We start from the raw sequence: 18,763 nt of genomic DNA, 5'->3' as shown, positions 1-18,763 counted from the left end.
GGTTCTCATCTTAATATTTAGAAAGCTTACCTGCCGCTCTTCCCACATTATAAACTCAAACACATCCATTTGTATTTACTAGACTAATAGTAAAATCAAATGCATGTAAGTACCAGCTTTGATATTGCCACACCTGGATACATTTAGAAGCATATATTAAGGTGTATCCTGCTTAAATGAATGCAAACAATACACTGCACATGTTCACTATGCTATTTATGGACCATAAAAATCCTTAAAATTATTATTGCCAAACCTACATTTTTTTCAAAGTAAAAATATCAATTTTCAGTAAAGATTCCTAATAAATGAATATTCATATTAAAAAAGTTGCACTTAAGTTATGCCTTCTCACTTAGGATCTTAAAAAGTGCTTTACAAGAAAAACATGATTTTAACTAGAAAAGAGGCACCAGGTAGAGCAAACATCTAGCCATCTAGAATATTTTAATCAAGAAAACACTCTCATGGGCTAGCAGAAAAATCAGTATATTTCATTTACCCCTAGGCACGTGGTTCCTGTAAATCACCACCACTATCCTAACCGTTAAATATATTCTAGAGGGGATATCAGAACACTGTTACATTGTCAGACCTGCCATAAACAAGTCAGCCTTGGAATTCCTCCTCTCATCATCAGCATATAAGAAAGAAAAAGAACTAGGGGCCATTCCTAAAAATTAGGAAGCAAGTCATAAAGCACGTGAACTCAGGACAAATTATTTCATACAATAAACATATGGAATAAGATGGTAGGAAATCCAATTAAATAAAGGGCATTAAGGAGTTCAGGAGACACCTACATTTGTTTATGGAGAAGAAGGGAATCAATGGCTATGGTTAAGAAAAGCTGAGGAGTAAACATTAAAATAAACAACAAGAAGGGATAGGCATGCTGGGCTGGATGGCCATTTCCTCTTCCTAACACTTTTTTATGTTCTTAAACAATGCTGCTCTTCTATGTCCATCACCATGTCAAACTGTATTAAAAACATCTTGACTCAGCAAATTGAAAATACCATGACAGATACTGTGCCTAGGAACACCTATTCTCAAAGCTAATATGAATGGCTAAGCATTGTGCCTGCATCTGCTTGAGCTGAGATCTCAGTGATGACTGTTGATTAAAATGTAAAAGTTGGTATATACTAACGTAGAGTTGGTTCTAGGCATTGTTATCAAGAACTTGTATGGTTTATTTAATACTGTATGTGTATAGTCTGCAAATGTCACTGCATGATTTTTAAAGGGTCCACTGCAAAGAAACAGATCTTGGAAAGTAAGCGGTATTGAATTTTCTGTTATTTTAGAATATTCATTACACAGTCATTCAAATTCCCATAGCCTGCAATTGCTATACTGTTACTACTTGATAATCCTAGTACATGAACAGGAGAAATGAATGTACTTTACTTCTCTTTAACTTTAGAGTGAAGATGTTACAGCAACAAAATGGCCAAACCAGCATTGCCAAGAAGAGACATACCGTATATAATCGTTCATTAGCCCGTTCGTTTATAAGCCGACACTCCAAAATGGATAGGTTAAAAATAGCAAAAACTGTATGACCCTTTCATAAGCCGACCCTATATTTCAGGGGTTGGAAAACTTTGGCTACCGGCCCGTCAGGGTAAGCCGCTGGCGGGTTGGGACGTTTTGTTTAGTTGGAGCGTCTGCAGGCATGGAGCCCCTCAGCTCCCTGTGGTCGCTGTTCACCATTCCCAGCCAATGGGAAAGAGCGCACCACTTCCCGCAGCTCCCATTGGCTGGGAACGGCAAACCACGGGCACAGGGAGCTGAGGGGCTCCATGCCTGCAGACGCTCCAGGAAAACAAAACGACAATGAAATAGATATTCAATTCCATAGAGTTTAAAATCATCAAATTTTGATGTAGACCCGTTTATAAGCCGACCCCCGCTCTTTGATGCATCACTTTTTTACCAAAAATATTCAGCTTATGAACGAATATATACGGTAATCTTTTTTTAAAAATAACAAAACACAAAAATACATATCGTCTGGCTACAATGATTATCAGCCTCATGTTCTGTTCTCCAAGTAGACTTCCTAGGTGTGGGGGAAAGTGGGGAAAATTAGATAATTATGGCAACATACTAACATATTTAACAGTGCTGGTTCCTTAAGATGTGGATCCTAGAGCTCCTCCTCTAGTTCTTCAAGCCTTCATGATGGCTTATGCATCTCCAAGTCTAGCAACCAGTTGGTTTTAGGCTTTGTCTTTTGTCTTTCAGAATTCCTTAATCCATATCCTAAGGTTCTGGTACCTTCCTCTGTTACTAGTCCTATAAATGGATCTAACAGTTGCTTTAACCCAAGTTAGAGGTTTTGGATATGTGTTCTGAAGCAGCAGATGTGTTTCACTGCAGAAAAGAAAAAAATGTAACAATTAAGAGATTGAATAGGAGTTTCTCTATAAAAAGATCAAAAAACAAAATAAGAGCTTCTTCAGACACTCGAAGAACTAACGTTCTTAAGAAGAGTTTTAGTTAAAACTAAATGTAAACTAAAATTCTAACTTGGAACTTAAACTTGGCAAATTTTTCCCAAACACATCTAGACATGATTGAAACAAAGTTATTTGTAGGAAGAGTAAACCATTTTAGACTGGATGGAGACAGACAGCAGGTATTCCTCAATTTGATAGTTTCTTCAAGAAGCCAGATTATCTTTGCCATTGTTTTGTTTCCTGTGGTTTTTCTCCTTTACAGACTCCTTTGATTTAACTCCTGACATTCAGGCAGGTTAACATCAAACAGATAACCTGAGAGGCATATAATATTTATAACAACTACTACACATATTTCCCTCAGTCTCCTCAACTACATACAACAAAACTAAGTCAAAAAATATTATTTAGGTTGCAAAGTCAAGCATTTGAAAATTAGGAGATACTGGATATAAGGTAGCTTGTGAAGCCTTAATTCTGTCCCCTTCCTCCCCCGATGCATCCATCATGTACATTGAATGAGGCAGGGTTCATGTAGAAAAAATAGTATGCAGTCATGTAAAGACTGATCATAATGCAGGCTCAAGGCTTTTAGGTAAAATGTTTTTGAACAGGAATAAAAATTCTAATAGGCAAATTTTAGCCTCAGACAGGTACTTGCCACTTCCAATGATTTCAATTTCACAGAAATACCGAAATCAGAAAAGGGGGGAAAAAAACTTCTTAGGTTATGTGCCAGTGCAGGATTTTTCCCTACAGGAGTGCTTTGTCCAGTCCACTTACAAATTATTCAGCAGTGGTCTTCCATCACGTTGTTAGGAAAACACATATGGAAACAGATTTCCATTAGGTTTCCAATTTTCCTCTAAGCAATACAGGATTCTGCCTATCTACAGGGCCGGATTTCCAATTAGGCACAGGAGGCACATGTCAAGTATGCGATTTTCTAGCCCAACTGGGGTATTTTTAGCTGTCAGTTGCCAGATTTTTTTTTAGCAGTTGTGGTATTTTGGGCTATTTTGCTGCCCCGCTGCTGCTAGCTGCACTGCTCAGAAGTTCTCAGGAGGGAGGGAGCCTCCTTAGCTGTCCCGCACTCTGCCAAGAAGCTCCACACACCACTTGTCTCACGTCGTGTCCCTCCCCTTAGGTGATGTTTGATGTGTGCGCAGAATTCTTGTCCAAGGGAGGCAGAATTCTTTATTCTGCAGAAAATGTGCTGCAGTTTCAGCTTTTGCCCACCTGAGGCTGCTGTGGTGCCAGAACAGCCTGAGCTAGCTGAGGCTGACTAGTCTGGCGGGCGGCGGCAGCAAACAGCTAGCAGGCAGGTGGTGGGTGCATTTTTTCCTCAAGTGAAATGTCACAGTAGCCTTCTTGGAGGAGGCAGAGCAGGCCACACAGGTTGCTGGGGTGGGTGGGTCACAGGTCCACATGGGGATGCGGGAGGAGGGCTCAAGGCATGGCCACATGGAGAATTAGGGTTAGGTAGGTTCACATGGGGATGTGGGGGAGAGGCTCCAGGCAGGCTCACAGGGAGATGCAGGAGGGGGGCTCCAGACAGGCTCACAGAGGGATGCAGAAGGGGGGGCTCCAGGCAGGGCCATATGGAGAGGCAGGGGGGCATTGAAGATGCTGTGCCTAGGAGCACGTAAGGTGTAAAAGCAGCCCTGCCTATATATGTATTTTGTTCCTCGCATCACATGGATTTTCCTCAGTTTGACTACAAGCTGATGAAAACAGAAGGACTACTGAGGTTTCTTCTCTACATGAATACGAATATATGTTGATAATATTGATGCTTCCATGGCATTGCTTAGATTCACACCAAAATAATTGAATTTGGCAGAAGTTTATTGGTGCTCTTGGCTGCATACAAGTACATGGAAGGAATAGAAACCAGAGAAGCAGAAGTATAGGGCCATGTCTTCACTGCAAAAAAAGGTTTTTTACCAAAAGTATAATATTATAGCAGAGGCAGAAGATTCGTAGCTCGTGGGCAGCAATGAATTAAGTGTCCCACTCAATCCAACTTAATGTAAAATTCCAGTGGAGACAAAGCTCTGTAGTTTTTACCTCCAGGTATCTAGTCGAGGTAAATCCAAATAGGAGGCATAGGGTTGACCTCCACTAGCTACATGGAAGTAAAAACTACCCATGCCTTGTCTCCATTAGGATTTTACATTTAGCTAGCTGTCATGATGTAAAAACCATCTTTTTAGTAATAAAGACAAAGTCTAACATGTACCTATGCTTCAGCAAGCCAGTAGCTTACTAGGTTCAAGGATATAACCACTTCTCAGGTCTTTGTTTCCTTCAGGCTTTAAACTAGGGCAACAATTCCTCTTTCCTTTGCACTGTAAATAAAAAGATGTTCTGCTAGTCCAGAAATAAAGGTAATGAAGACAGCACTCTTTATATTGATGTGCTTCCTGTCTTGTTTACAATAAAAACTATTTTGTTTTTAGAGGGGAAGTGTTCTAAGAAAAGCTTTTATAACAGGTTCAGAAGTATAAAAGCCATTTCAAGAGGAGGGCATTTCTACCTTTTATTTCCTTAGTCCTTGAAAGGGCTTTTTAAATGTTAACAGCTATGACTGCCTTCCTCAACTGATGCTCCTTTCTCAGCTCTTTCCCTTTATAGCTGTCTTTTTGACTGCTCTTACCTTTTCCCCTCCTTCTCCTCTGAAAAAAAAAAATCCAGAAAGAGACTAGACCTGAATTTTTGGTTGGCATCATGATACTAAAATATATAGCCTGAGACATTGAACAGATATCCTGTGCAAGTTAGATTTCAATTAAAAATGATCTTCCTCACATTTCCACTCACATATTGTATATTTTCCACTCTCCTTTGTGTTAATATCTATAGGTTGTCTGACATGATCACTGCTAAATTGAGCTAGTCAGAAAAGAATATTTTCAGCTAAAACAAATCTGAAAATTTCAAGAGTTTTGGTTTTTCAAAATTGTTAAAAAAAAAAAAAAAAAGAGACCACACCGGAAATTGTTCAAGAAAAAACAGAAAATTTTCAAAAGAAGGAAATTTTAGCAGAAAATCTTTTTTTAAAAAATAGCTATTTTACTCTAGAAATATGTTTCAAATTAAAAATATTGACCGGCTATACTGCTAAGCTTTCTTACAGAGAGGTTCTGCTAACATTCCCTTTTCCCAGAAGGATAGCTACTTTGAGGATCAGAATGTTCTTAGTTACAATAAAAATCCTAAACCACTTTGGATGCTCCTAAATGCTCTGAATTATATGGGCTAATCTGTTAGCATATTAACAATTGATCCAGTCCAGTTACACTACACTTTGTATTTAGCATTTCCATAGTGCTTTCAACGTGCACAGTGCTGTGCAATAAATCCTCAACAGTGCCTTGAGGCAAAGAGATATATCATCCCAATTTTACAGCTAAAGCAGAAAGGTGAAATAACTCACCCAAGGCCACATAATGAGTCAGTGGTGCAGCCAGGAGTATATTCAGGAGATCCTGATTCCCAATCCTATTCCTCTATATCAAGCCATTTCTACATCGTCAGCTACCAAAAAATGTAGATACTATACAAGGCTCTTCAAAGCTAGGGAGACCTTGCAGAAGAGTTTCCATTATAGTCCCCTGCTTTCACATACACCTCTACCCCGATATAACACGACCCGATATAACGTGAATTCGGATATAACGCGGTAAAGCAGCGCTCTGGGGGGTGGGCGGGGCTGTGTACTCAGACGTATCAAAGCAAGTTCGATATAACACGATTTCACCTATAACACAGTAAGAATTTTGGCTCCCGAGGACAGCGTTATATCGGGGTAGAGGTGTACTTACAACTTTTCAAAACATACACCTTTAGAACTGAAATTTGCTATGCTTTTATCTGCCAAAAGTTTGAGAAAAATCTATTTAGACATTTTTCAATTCAGCTAAAATAAAGCTGTAGTCATGCTTCTTTCAAGACAGAGGCTAGAGCTATAACAAATATAATTGAAGTCTGAAACTCAAAACTTGGCAGAGACAGACAATCCTCACTGAGGTCATTATTATGTATAATTTATTTCCAGTAGTTCTCACAATGCACTGGGCTCTTTCCAACTAGAAAAGAAGGCACGCTCCCCACACTCAGGGCAGAACTCACTATATAAAGACTCGGACAGAGGGCTGAGGGAAAAGTTATCAAATAATTTTGCCACCTCACTGTTCATCTGTTTTTCAAGATAATCAATAAATACATTAAACATCAGTTCCAATACGTAACCTGACAGCACCCCACCATTAACCTTTGGCTCTGCTGAAAGCCGACCATCTATTCTTACTCTGTTTTTTTGACTTGTGAACAGTTTTTTCCCCCATGCCATGACTGAACTTCTACTCATCACTTCAGGACTACTCAGTTTCCATAACAGCCTCATAACAACCTTGTGAAAGGCTTTTGGAAAGTCCAAATAAATGTCATCCATACCGTTTTTATCCCCTATTTTGTTTACCCACTCAAAGAATTCTAACAGATTGGAGAAGCATAATTTTTCTTTACACAGACATGGTCTTTTGTCCCTATCTTATGCATCTAACAGGAGTTTCATAATTCTGTTTTTAATTATAATTTACCAGCTTTCCTGGTGCTGACATAAGACTCACTGGTAAAAGCCTATACGCCTCTACCTCGATATAACGCTGTCCTCGGGAGCCAAAAAATCTTACAGGTGAAACCGCGTTATATTGCACTTGCTTTGATCCACTGGAGTGCACAGCCCCGCCCCCCATAGCGCTGCTTTACCGCGTTATATCCGAATTCGTGTTATATCAGGTCGCGTTATATCGGGGTAGAGGTGTACCAGAATTACTTAAAACACCTCTACAAAGAGAGGTAAAAAATTTGCCATCCTTCACTCCTAACTGATTTTAATGAAAAAGTCCATATTTTTGTTAGAGGATCAATCACTTAATTCTTATGTTACTCCAGAAGCCTCGGATCAGGGGTGGCCAACCTGAGCTTGAGAAGGAGCCAGAATTTACCAATGTACATTGCCAAAGAGCCACAGTAATATGTCAGCAGCCCCTCATCAGCTCCCCACCCGCAGCGCCTCCCGCACACGGGTAGCCCTCCCTCCCCGCACCTCCCAGTCAGCTGTTTCGCCGCATGCAGGAGGCTGTAGGGGGAGGAACGAGGGCATGGCAGGCTCAGGGGAGGGGGCGGGAAGGGGTGGAGTGGGGGCAGAGCCTGTGGCAGAGCCAGGGGTTAAGCAGTGAGCACCCCTCGGCACATTGGAAAGTTGGCGCCTGTAGCTCCAGTCGGCAGGGGCGGCTCCAGGCACCAGCGCAGCAAGCACGTGCCTGGGGCGGCAAGCCGCGGGGGGCGGCCTGCCGGTCGCTGTGAGGGCAGCAGTCAGGCGGCCTTTGGCGGCATGCCTGCGGGAGGTCCGCCGGTCCCGCGATTTCAGTGGCAATTCGGCGGCGGGTACGCCGAAGCCGCAGGATCGGCAGATCACCCGCAGAAACGTTGCCAAATCCGCGGACTGCCTGCAGGCAGTCTGCCGAAGGCCGCCTGACTGCCGTGATTGGGGCGGCAAAAACATAGAGCTGCCCCTGCCAGTCAGTGGCTATACAAGGAGCCGCATATTAACTTCTGAAGAGCCGCATGTGGCTCCGGAGCCACAGGTTGGCCACCCCTGCCTTGGATGAATACTATCCAGTCCTGATGACTTGTGGCTCTTTAATTTAGAAATCCCTTTCCTCAGCCTTCCTGCAAGTACACACACCTTAGACTGAGTTTATTGCAGGTCATTTGTGAGAGCCCATTATTAAAATACTACCAGGACATCATTGTTCCTATACAACTAACAATACAATAAGCCATGTGGATCTTACTATTTTACAAAAAACCTGCACTGCATATCACAGCAAGCCACAATTTAAAAGAAAGCTCATCTGAGCTTTGGGTTAATTTTAGAGTACAACAATATTTCTCATTTCTTTGTACTTTTCTTAAAAAAACAATTAATTGCAACATTTTGCAATTCCATTCCTTAATGATGCTACTGTTGTCGAGATAAACAATCACAGCTACGTTTTTTTTTGGAATCACATGAGACAACATGATCTTTTTGGTAAGAAGTTTTTTTTATAAGGAAACAAGTCCTTAGGCTAACCAACACATAAACTGACTGTTGTAAATGTTCAATATAAAAAGTGAAAAAGATACAATTCCACTACATTTTCAAGGCACTGGAACTTCCATTAACATTTACAGGAGTCAAGGTGCAGCTATAACTCTACAAAACTTTTGGAAAGTTAAAGCTAGTGTGGTTTTATTATTACTGTATCACTGTTCTACTGTGGGATAATGTGATTAAAAAGGTAAAATTTGTAATTATATTAAAATATGACTAGAGTTAATGAACCATCTACAAAAGAGATTAGTTTACATTCCCAGACAAAATAAAAAAAAAATCTCCATTAAGATTGCAAGTTAATTCAAAATAACGTCATCCTAATATTGTATTATAAAACAAAAAGCAAAAATTTGAAAGCCATGAAATTCAGAATTAAGTTTCTACAAACAACTTTAACTCTGACCTCGTATCTCTATCCAGGTCTACCTGGATGCTGTTCTATCCAATGTACTACAAAACACTAGATCAGGGGTTGGCAACGTTTGGCACGCGGCTCGCCAGGGCAAGCACCCTAGCGGGCCGGGCCAGTTTATTTACCTGCTGATGCGGCAGGTTCGGCCGATCGCGATCCCCACTGGCCGCGGTTCGCCGTCCCAGGCCAATGGGGGCGGCGGGAAGCCACGGCCAGCACATTCCTCGCCCGCGCCGCTTCTCGCTGCCCCCATTGGCCCGGGACGGCGAACCGTGGCCAGTGGGAGCCACGATCGGCCGAACCTGCCGCATCAGCAGGTAAATAAACTGGCCCGGCCCGCTAGGGTGCTTGCCCTGGCGAGCCGCGTGCCGAATGTTGCCGATCCCTGCACTAGATCTGCTGAACCTTCTACTCTGTCTACACTGCAGAATGCTCATCTATCAGCCACTCCTGCTTTTCTTTGATTCTGCTTCACTTCTGGGAGGGAATTGGGGGAGCAGGGTGGAATCTGAAGCACAGGCTTAGGCAATTTTGAAAATTTTACACAGGTGACTGAGAAGCTTATATCCCATTTTCCAATGTGACTGTCCATGGGACTTAGGCTTCTAAATATGTCTAAGTCACTTTGGAAAATGGGATTTAGGCTCCTCAGTCACTTAGGCACTTTTGAAAATTTGCTTCTTTGTATCCACCAAGAAATTTTCCTTGTTTAACTTTAATATGTTTTTACATAAATGTAGTTAAACCAATGCAAACTCTGTGAGCGCTTTCAGTTTAAGAGTGGCTTATTTTGGTTTAGTAAAAACGGATTCCTTAAGTAATCAAGCTAAACCAAGATAAACATGGCTTAAAAACTGAAATAAAAGTGTCAACACATTCATTTGCATCAGTTTAACTGAATCAGTTTAAAATCTTTCCTTTAGTTAAACTGGTGCAATTTTCTAGTAGCATGAAAAAAATCACAGTGGAGGAGGATTACTGTTAGTATTAATGTAGGAGGGTAGGAGCCACAGAGATGGCTGTGCATTTACCTGTCTAGAGATCTACTGAGTCTGAGGTAAAATTTCAGTTTCATTGAAATTTATCAAGACTGTCCCTCTAGATTAAGACAATCCCAGAAAAGAGGAACCTCTGCTTCCAGGAAAAAGAGAAACTAAATGGGGAGAACTACTTAGATGAATACCATCCAGTCCTGGTGACTTAAGGTATTTTCACCTCCATGAATGACAAGTCACTAATTTACCTCCTAAGGCTTCTGAACAGTAGCAACAGGTGCGAGGGAAGTCGGGCTCTTATTCCCTGTACTCTTTAGGAGTGGTAATTAGAAGGCTTTGGGGCTCCAGATGCAATGCAGCAATAACTGATGGAACCAGGAGATGGGGGAGAAGATATGGTTGCTGGGTGGGAGGGAATCTGAGGGAGTTAATGGAGTGAACCTTGAGGAGTTGTTATAATAGGGAAATAGGACCCAGGGATAGGTTACTGGGGTGTGAGTAGGAGAGCCTGGAGGAGAAGGATGGATACTTGGTTTGAGTGAGAAACAGACCGCAAGCCAGAAAGGGCCAAGGGCAGGGAGCAGTCAGAGGGGAGGCAGAAAAAAGACTGCCAGTCTGTTTCATATGTCACCACAGTGCACCTGAAAGGGGTAATTGTTGGGAAAATGCTGCTCAGTCCCTGCAACAATGATTGGTGTATGAGCTCTTAGCAAGCTGAGAAAATATGTGTGTGTATGTGTGAGGGAGATCCACAAGCATTGTTATTTACTATTTGTATTACTATGGTGCATACAAACCCTAATTCTGAAGCTGGACATCATTGTGCAAGGCACTGTACAAATACAGAACAAAAATATAGTCCCCACCCCAAACAGCTTACAAGCATGACTGTTACTCTCTAAGTATGATACTTAGCAAAATTGTGGCACCCCAAGTGAAATATAAAGAAAGAAAGAAAAGAGAGAAAACAAAGGCACATACACCAGTGACAAATGCACTCACTTACTTTAGGTAAATGTTTCCCTAAGGTCTTAGGTCTTCTGAATTTGAGTCTCATGAGAAAATAGCCTTGCTTAGGTCCTCATGAAAGGTACCTTCTTGGAATTATGGGATATGGCCTGCATGGGCTGTAGACTTATAAGCTTCCACAGCACCACATAATGGCAGAAATGTAGTATTGCAGCCTCCTATGGTGATGAATTGTTTATTTTGTTTTTCTGGTGGTGCCTTTTCTTGGGTGGATAAGCACGTTGTCATCATTTACAGCTGCACCCAAGAGCCCCAGTCAGGGCTCAGGTCCTATTGCTCTAGGCTCTGTACAGATATAACCACTTGCTAGGACAGGCCATTGAAGCTTCAGATAAAAATTGCATTAAAAAAACCCTCCACACAAATATAAATGAAATTCACATTAGCAGGCACATTCCCTGCCTAACAAAACATGGGGCTGTTTTTACCATGTATCTGATCCCCAGCTGCATATTCAGGAGAAGCTGCTCACAACCTCATGTCCCCTCAAGTTTGCCCAGTTCTTTCCTTCTGCTCCCACCAGCCCAGGAGGGCTCTGAGCCCTGTCACCTACCAGTGGAACGTGCTGGAAAATGCCCAAGTATTGTTATTATTTCACACCCCACCTTACTTGAGGGGGAGGAGGGGAAGCCCATAGCACACAGGAGGTGGCCATGCCCTCAGCCCATCTGTGCCTAGAGGAAAAGCCGGCCGGCTTTGTGAGAAGGGCTAACTGCTTTGGGCCCAAGCTGGGAGACTTTAGGCTTGCACCCAGTCTGGGGCGGGAGTCAAAGCAAACGGAATCGGGGGGGCTCGCATCACACCAGCTGCGGAGCAGGAGGGGAGGCAGCGGCTCCCCGGGTTCGCCAGGGCGGGCGGCGCAGAGGGGAGGTGCCCACAGCAGGGGGAGCTGTGCTCCCTTTTAACACCCGGCCTCAGACTCTGCGTCAAGCAGCTGTGGGGCACTTTTCCATAGAAAGAGCGGGCGCGGCCAGGCAGCCCCACGAGCGCCCGTATCCACCCGCTGGGGGGAGGCGAAGGGTTTAGCAAAGAGTAAATGGCGAGTTTGTTAGGCGGGCGGGCCGGGGACTCGAACCCGCTCCTGACAGCCTCGGCGTGTTGCTATTAAGCAGGACCCGGCTACTCCGCCGCTACCGTCACCACCCGCGAGGACCGGAACACTTTGCGCCTTGGCCAATCATGGGCCGGTACCGGCCCCTCTCCCGTCGCAGAGGATTCTGGGACGTGAAGTCTCTCCCGCCCTCCACCAGTGCGAGTCACCAGAGAAGAACTACAACTCCCAGCGTGCCTGGCGCCTGCCGGGATATTGACCTGCTCGCCGGGGCTGCCGCCGTGTTGCCGCCAGCCAGGCCGCGAAGGAAGACGTAAAGGCCGCGGCCTGGGCGCCGATCCCGCAGCCTGAGGGAAGATGAGTTCGGCCAGGGAGACGCAGCCCCGCCACGGCAAGAAGCGAGCGGCCTCCCCCGATGTGAGTCGCGCGGGGGCCGGGCCATGGGAGGCCGGGGGCGATGCGGGGGCGGGAGATTATCCCCTGGCGCCGGGGTAAGGGCGGGGGTGGCTGTTCTCGCCTGGCAGGCGCTGATCGGCTTGTTGTAGGTCAGTGAAATGACCCAGGCTCCGTCCCCCTCTCGAGGCTCTAACGCTGCCTGGTGGCGGGGAGGGACCCGAGGCTTTTCACTGGGCTGAGCCGTCGTGTGTCCCGCTTGAACGGACTCGCCCCTGCTGTGAAGGCCGCCAGCCCCCCCAGGCAGCCGGGGGGAGTAGTCGGTTCAAAGGGGATGTGCCTCCGTGCTGGGAGCGCTGTTTGCTGCATTAACGCCCAGTGCTCGCTGTATAATGGACGTGGTCAGTTGCCACTACTAGCCCAGCCTGCAAGCCGCTGGTCTGGGCTTGGTACCATTCAGTGCTTGTTATGCCTCCTGAAGAGGCCCAAATCTCTGTTCATTTTCAAGATTTTGTTTGATAAGTTGATAGGCGTGAATCTTGATCAAGTTCAAAGGTGGTGTGTTCGTTAACTGTACGATTATTTTTCATTTGTTGGAGCTGAGTTTTCTCTCTTCCTCCCTATGCAAGTTCTTCATGGGTTTATTCTTGCTAGATATGTTATCTCTCTGCAAATGGCTCCAGAAGTCAGAATCCATTCTTTCATTTTAAAAATGTATTCAATGGCTTGTTGATGTTGCAAGATCATCTTTTTATAGTGCCTGTTGACCACCGTTGAGGCTGCATCTAAGTCTGTTTAGTTTATTAAAAGTCCTTCCTGCTCCCTCTCCACGAGAGCCTTTTTTTTTTTTTTAATATAAACAAACCCCATGCCCTTAAAACACTTCTCAAAGTTGACATTATTGAATGAGTGAGTTATGATCATGTCCAGGTCCAGGGGGGGCCCTAGTCATGTATTGAAATTGCATGATTGTAAGTGTTGCATCATAGTGCATTGAAAAAATGCTCAAATTATGTATAACTTGGAATATCTTATTTTAATATAAACAAGCTTTTAGATGAAACTGATCTATTTGTTTTTTTTTAAATAATTTATTACTTTCTATCTTCCAGCAGGGATCGAGCAGCTGGGAGGCAGTAGACTTAGGTAATGAAGAAAGAAAGCAAAAGTTCTTGAGACTTATGGGAGCAGGAAAGGTGAGATTTTGTTAATTATCTATTTAAATCCAAACATTCCGTGTAAATAAAGGGTAGTTGCTATTAGGAAAGGATTTTTAAAATGACAAAACAAATCACTGATCACATTGAAAGTGATTGCATAGTGTTTTCTGTTCTTTTTGGAAGTGAAGATGCGTTAGTGTTATTGATAAGATAGTGCTTGCTTGAAGGTAAAAGTTTTCTTTAAAACATTATACTTACATTCATCTGTGCATCCCTTTGTACATAAGTTTAGTTCTGGCAGGATTTCTGCATTTAACAGTTGTAGTTATAATCTACCGTTATTTCAAGGCCCCAAAGCACTTGCTACATAGTGTCTGTAAAATGTAATATCAGCATATTAGCGTGTTACTCCACAGTTAGCCTGGGTAGCACTGCTTTGCAGTAAAAAAGGGCTCCAACTTCACCTCTGAAAATTACTGATTCTAATTCATTGTTTTTCCAGATTCTTATATCTTTAGATCAGCCTGCAAAATAGTCAGGAACACTTTCTTACCCACCCTTACGAGAATAATCAACAGCCTAATGTTTTACTCACCAAAAAAAACCTCCAAATTTGTTGGCTCCAGACAAGTGAAAGTTTGCTTCAGATGAATGAGATACAAAGGCTAAATATAACAGCAACCAGACTGGAGTAACTCAGTAGCAAACACAATCAGATGGCTTGGAATTTAATTACTTATGCAGGACAAAATCTAAATCCACTTACATGTGTGGACATTGCGTATTGTAAGTTTTGTTTTTCATGTGATTAATGTAGACGGTACCCAGTGATACACACACACCTATCTATCTATCGAGAGACCAATATTGGAGCCTGAATGTTTTCATATGTGCCTAAAATACAGTTTAATGTTGCAATTTTTTTCTTTTATACAGGTGTCAATAACTAGATGGGATGGCTTTTAGTTAAATTGGAGGCAAAAATTAAAATTTGCCTTCCCTTAAAAACCTAATTACTTTTCTCTAATGTTGTATTTCCCTAACCTGGTGGAGTCATTATTCTCTGTCCCTAACAGAGTAACTTAGTGCTCTTGGGGATGGTAGCATGACCCTGGATTAACCTAAGGACTTACATAAACTGCAGGTTGTGCTCCCACAGAGGCTCCTAATGAAACTGAAGATGGTGCTGGCTCTCACATTCAGGGCTGTGGGTTAAGGCACATTAGGCACATCTTTGCTTATCCTGTGTGGGTGTTTCGCTGGAAAAGAACATACAGCCCTATGGAACTATCAATTCAGTCCAGCAGGTGGTCTTCTGTCCAGTAAGGGAATGAGAAGGAAAAGCAAAAAGTAAATAAACAATCAGAAAATAAAGTTGTGTAGGGGAGGATTCTGAGCTGCTAAGTCATTTCTAGGGGAATCAAAGAAAGGTTGAGTTATTACTGTAATTGGCAAAACCTGGGTTGTAACTTGAAACTTTATTGTGCATTATAATACTGGGCTCAGGTGACCTATTTTCCCTCATCCTGCTGCAACTTCAGCGGGGTTATAATCATCCCCTCTGGAGTGACACTGGCAAGTAAAAAGGAAAGGAACAGATTTGGGGGTTGGGAGGGTATCTAGTGTTTCCTCCAATATGATCAGTGGAAGGTAAAAATGAAGCTAGCTTTGTCAACAGATAGTCATTGGCTGGTTAAAGAGCTCATTAATACATGTTCTCTCCCCCCTGAAAAAAAGCTTGTTGATAGTGCGCAGTAGGGTGTGTGTATCCAAGAATTCTAGTATGTAGGTAGAGCTGTCAGAGTTCACAATAAATTGCATTTTCTTTTAGAAAGAACACACTGGCCGCCTTGTTATCGGAGACCACAGATCAACTTCTCATTTCAGAACAGGTCAGTTTAATAGCTGATACAAATTAGAAATCTGTAAACTAACATTGATCTAGGGAGGCAGAGCTGAGTCTTTGTATCTTCACTACTGTTGCAGTGGGGGCTTTCAATTTTGTGACTAAAGCTGAAGAAAACAAGTCAGATTCTGGGAACTGGCATAATCTCATCCTCTCTTACTAGTCAGTATAGTGACTGAAAAAGGCCTAGTTTTGCTGCACATGTCTACTTCCTCCTGCCCAGATTCAGCAAAGCACTTCTGCATGTGCTTAAATTTAAGCACATGCTGAAATGCTTTGCAAAACTGGGGTCCACATATGCTGTCTCCTTTTTTTGACATAGAAGTAAAACAATCTTATTGCTATTAGACAGTGACTGTAGCTGCAGACTGATGGGGTGCAGTGTATTATGCTTCACGCATCATCACCAGTTACACTACCAGCTGATGACCTTTGATGGAGGATGTTGTGCATAAATCAGAATTGGGCTTGACTTTTCAGAGTCCCTGTTGGTTATGTAGTCCTGATAGTCTTTGACTTTATCAAGTTTGAAATTGGACAAAGTTCGTTATAAGAGTTCTGGTAAAAACCTCTCTTAACTGTATAGAATAGGAACTGCCAGACTCCTCTGCATTTTTTTTCTCCAATTTGCCTTGGTAGTAACAACTTCTTAGCTGATCTAGGCCCTGTGGATAAAGCACTGGACTGGGATGTGAGAAACTTGAATTCTATAGCTGGTTCTGTCACTGGCCTGTTGGGTGACCTTGAGCAAGTGACTGATGAGACTTACCTCCTTTGTAAAGTACTTTACAAAGATAGATGGATATCTGAAAGAGTTAAGTACTATTATTGATCACTAGCAGGAAGTTGTGATTAGGTTTTGACAAGAGGCCTGCTCCTTGCTAAAAGCCCAAAGCAACCAACTTCCTCTGTTCGTATGTAAAGTAATCTTCCTTTTCTCCTCTCCTCCTGTTTCCCACAGTTGGCAGTCCTTTCCTCCTTCAATAATAAAAACGTATATAGTTACCTTCAAAGTACTGTACAAACACTAATTCTCACAGCAAGGATAAGTAATTCTCTCTCATTTTACAAGGGAGGAAGTCAGTGGCAGATGGGAGTAGAACTAGGAGTCCCTAGCTTCTCTCTCGCAGTAAACTAGGCCAAGGGTTCTTCTACATTTTTCATAATGTAGCCTGTACCTGGATAGATGTAATAACTTATTAAAATAAGCAGCAGGATAGCCTATGTGAAAGCATCTATTTAATAGACATAAGAAAGAGCTAATTTTCAAATTGCTTCCCATGGCTGGTGAAAAGAAAGCTAAGCAGCTTCTGTTTTATGCTGTTAAGAATTCAAATGTGTGAGATGAAGTGGCCCAAGACACAGGTAGTTCATCTAAAATGTAGCAAGTTAAGTCCAGTAGTGAACTTCTGAATTACTGCTGTGTATGTGTGTGCTACTTCATTTTAACCATTGGTTTGCAGTGCCTTGATTTGCCAGTGTAGAGACTGCTTGCTGCACAAATGAATATCTTGAAGCTCCTGCTCTAATATAACATTTTCATCTTGCTATGAAAAATGGCAATAGTGGCAGGATGGGGTAATGTTAAAAATGAACTGTTGTTTTAGTGTAGACACGTGGTTGATTTTACAAGGTAGTATTACATTCTTGTAAACCCTGTTTATAGTACTACCCATGGTACAATATTGAGCCTGTGGCGAACTTGATAATTTCATTCCACCTTTACTACAATATAAGAGTATTTTACCTGCCTGTTGAAAAATTAATTGCTCCAGGCAAAGATAACTTTACAAGGGTGATGGTGTATTCACTATGCAGTATATAGTCAACCCAATAAATTGCATTAAAAATATTTTCATACAGTGCTAAATCCTAAAGATCTGGTAATTTTGTGTAATCAGATGTTTTTATTAATTTGACTGAACCATAACCAAGTACACTGGACATGCAGGGGAAGAAGACAAGAAAATGAATGAAGACCTAGAGTCTCAGTTCCAGCAAAGCATGGACAGCACTATGTCTGGAAGAAATCGACGACACTGTGGACTTGGTTTCAGTGAGGTAGTAGTTTACTTACTCTTATTGACGCAGACAGGCTTGCTCCAGTGGGCAAAGAGAATGAATGACAAACATCCCATGGCCATTTTTTTACAACATGTCAAATTTACTCTATCCCAGAGTGCCCCTATAAGTTTACCAAGTACAAATCTACAGGAGCCAAGAGCTTCCTGTGCTTGGACACAGAGGTACCAGTGAGAATTCTTGAACACCTGAAAACATTCATACTCTACAGTATGTACAGCTAGATCATGTTAAGCTCCTCAGAGATGTAACATAGCAGGTGACTTGACAGTACATAGCAGCTCTATCCAACAATTTAGCATAGGAAGTGAAGAATATTTTATTCAGTTGACTGCCAGGGGAATTTAAATAGAACAGGAACCAAAATAATTATGGGACTCACACCTGCTGTGGAATGACTACAATAGTTAAGGCTTTTTACATCTTCCAAAAACCAGCACCCACATGAGAGTAGCACAATGCCTTAAGACAAGCTAGGGGTATCCATTCAGTGCTAACTCAGAGGAGTGCCCTCCCAATTGCTAGCCCCATTTCCTGAGATTCCCTAGGAAAGGTTGGGGGATGCTTCCTCTTCATGTACTGACCCAGATTAAACTGCTTTAGCTCAAAGAGGTGCAGTCGGAGCCTGAGGTGCTATGATTGCATGCTCCAGTTATAATTTTGTTGTGTAGTCCTAATGCGTGAGGAGGGGTGGGGAGAAGGAAATCTGGAAGAGGTAGGAAATGACTATTGGACACAGCTGAAATCTTCAAATGATCCTATCTCTCCTCAGTCATATAGTTATGAGGCAGTCTCAAGGGAGGAAAGGATAGGGCCACCACTGTCTGGAGGAGACACAGAAAAGTGAAGGAAGATAAAATAAAATTATGAAACTATCGTACCTCTTTGAAGCCTCGAAACAAGATATTTGAGCATGAGGTTGAAATATCAGTGAATGTTTACTCTTGGTCAGAGCTAATACTGATAATTGTAGAAAACTTTCTGAGGTTGCTAGACTTGAGTTAAAGAACCTGTGCCACACTAGCAAACTTACTATTCCAAACACACATGCACTTTTTCCCTTAGAAAGCCATTTTTGTGTAAATAGAAGCTATACCT

At 42.5% G+C, this 18,763-nt stretch overlaps 1 protein-coding gene and 1 long non-coding RNA gene across 3 annotated transcripts in view; both read left to right on the top strand.

Moving 5' to 3' along the window:
* LOC112108144 overlaps positions 1-12,247 on the top strand; it is a 38,085-nt gene extending 25,838 nt beyond the window's left edge. The window contains exon 3 of the long non-coding RNA XR_002908229.3: positions 12,186-12,247. This is a non-coding gene — a long non-coding RNA (uncharacterized LOC112108144). The remainder of the gene's footprint in view (positions 1-12,185) is intronic.
* A 102-nt stretch (positions 12,248-12,349) lies between these two features.
* On the top strand, positions 12,350-18,277 carry CUNH11orf58 (chromosome unknown C11orf58 homolog). Of its 2 annotated transcripts, none has more exons than XM_024202172.3 (4): positions 12,350-12,541; positions 13,633-13,713; positions 15,509-15,569; positions 17,535-18,277. In XM_024202172.3, the coding sequence occupies exons 1-4, from the start codon at positions 12,482-12,484 to the stop codon at positions 17,837-17,839; spliced, it is 507 nt and encodes a 168-aa protein (XP_024057940.1). In that variant the 5' UTR covers positions 12,350-12,481; the 3' UTR covers positions 17,840-18,277. The 2 variants fall into 2 exon arrangements, with proteins under 2 accessions (XP_024057940.1, XP_024057939.1); XM_024202171.3 differs by having other exon boundaries at positions 12,351-12,541; positions 13,630-13,713.
* Positions 18,278-18,763: the final 486 nt, after the last annotated feature.

This window comes from Terrapene carolina, unplaced genomic scaffold (genome assembly GCF_002925995.2).
Source record: "Terrapene carolina triunguis isolate 2854851 unplaced genomic scaffold, T_m_triunguis-2.0 Scaffold96, whole genome shotgun sequence".
Taxonomy (NCBI): Eukaryota; Metazoa; Chordata; order Testudines; family Emydidae; genus Terrapene; species Terrapene triunguis.
The sequence above is the reverse complement of the archived record's forward strand: the minus strand, read 5'-3'. Positions and strand labels throughout refer to the sequence as shown.

What these genes read in the sequence shown, in the direction of transcription:
- CUNH11orf58 (XM_024202171.3), top strand. Translation starts at nt 12,482, where the DNA reads ATGAGTTCGGCCAGGGAGACGCAGCCCCGCCACGGCAAGAAGCGAGCG. An exon ending in AGCGAGCGGCCTCCCCCGAT is followed by an intron (nt 12,542 to 13,629) that starts GTGAGTCGCGCG and finishes TCTATCTTCCAG; the next exon opens with CAGGGATCGAGCAGCTGGGA. An exon ending in AACTTCTCATTTCAGAACAG is followed by an intron (nt 15,570 to 17,534) that starts GTCAGTTTAATA and finishes CTGGACATGCAG; the next exon opens with GGGAAGAAGACAAGAAAATG.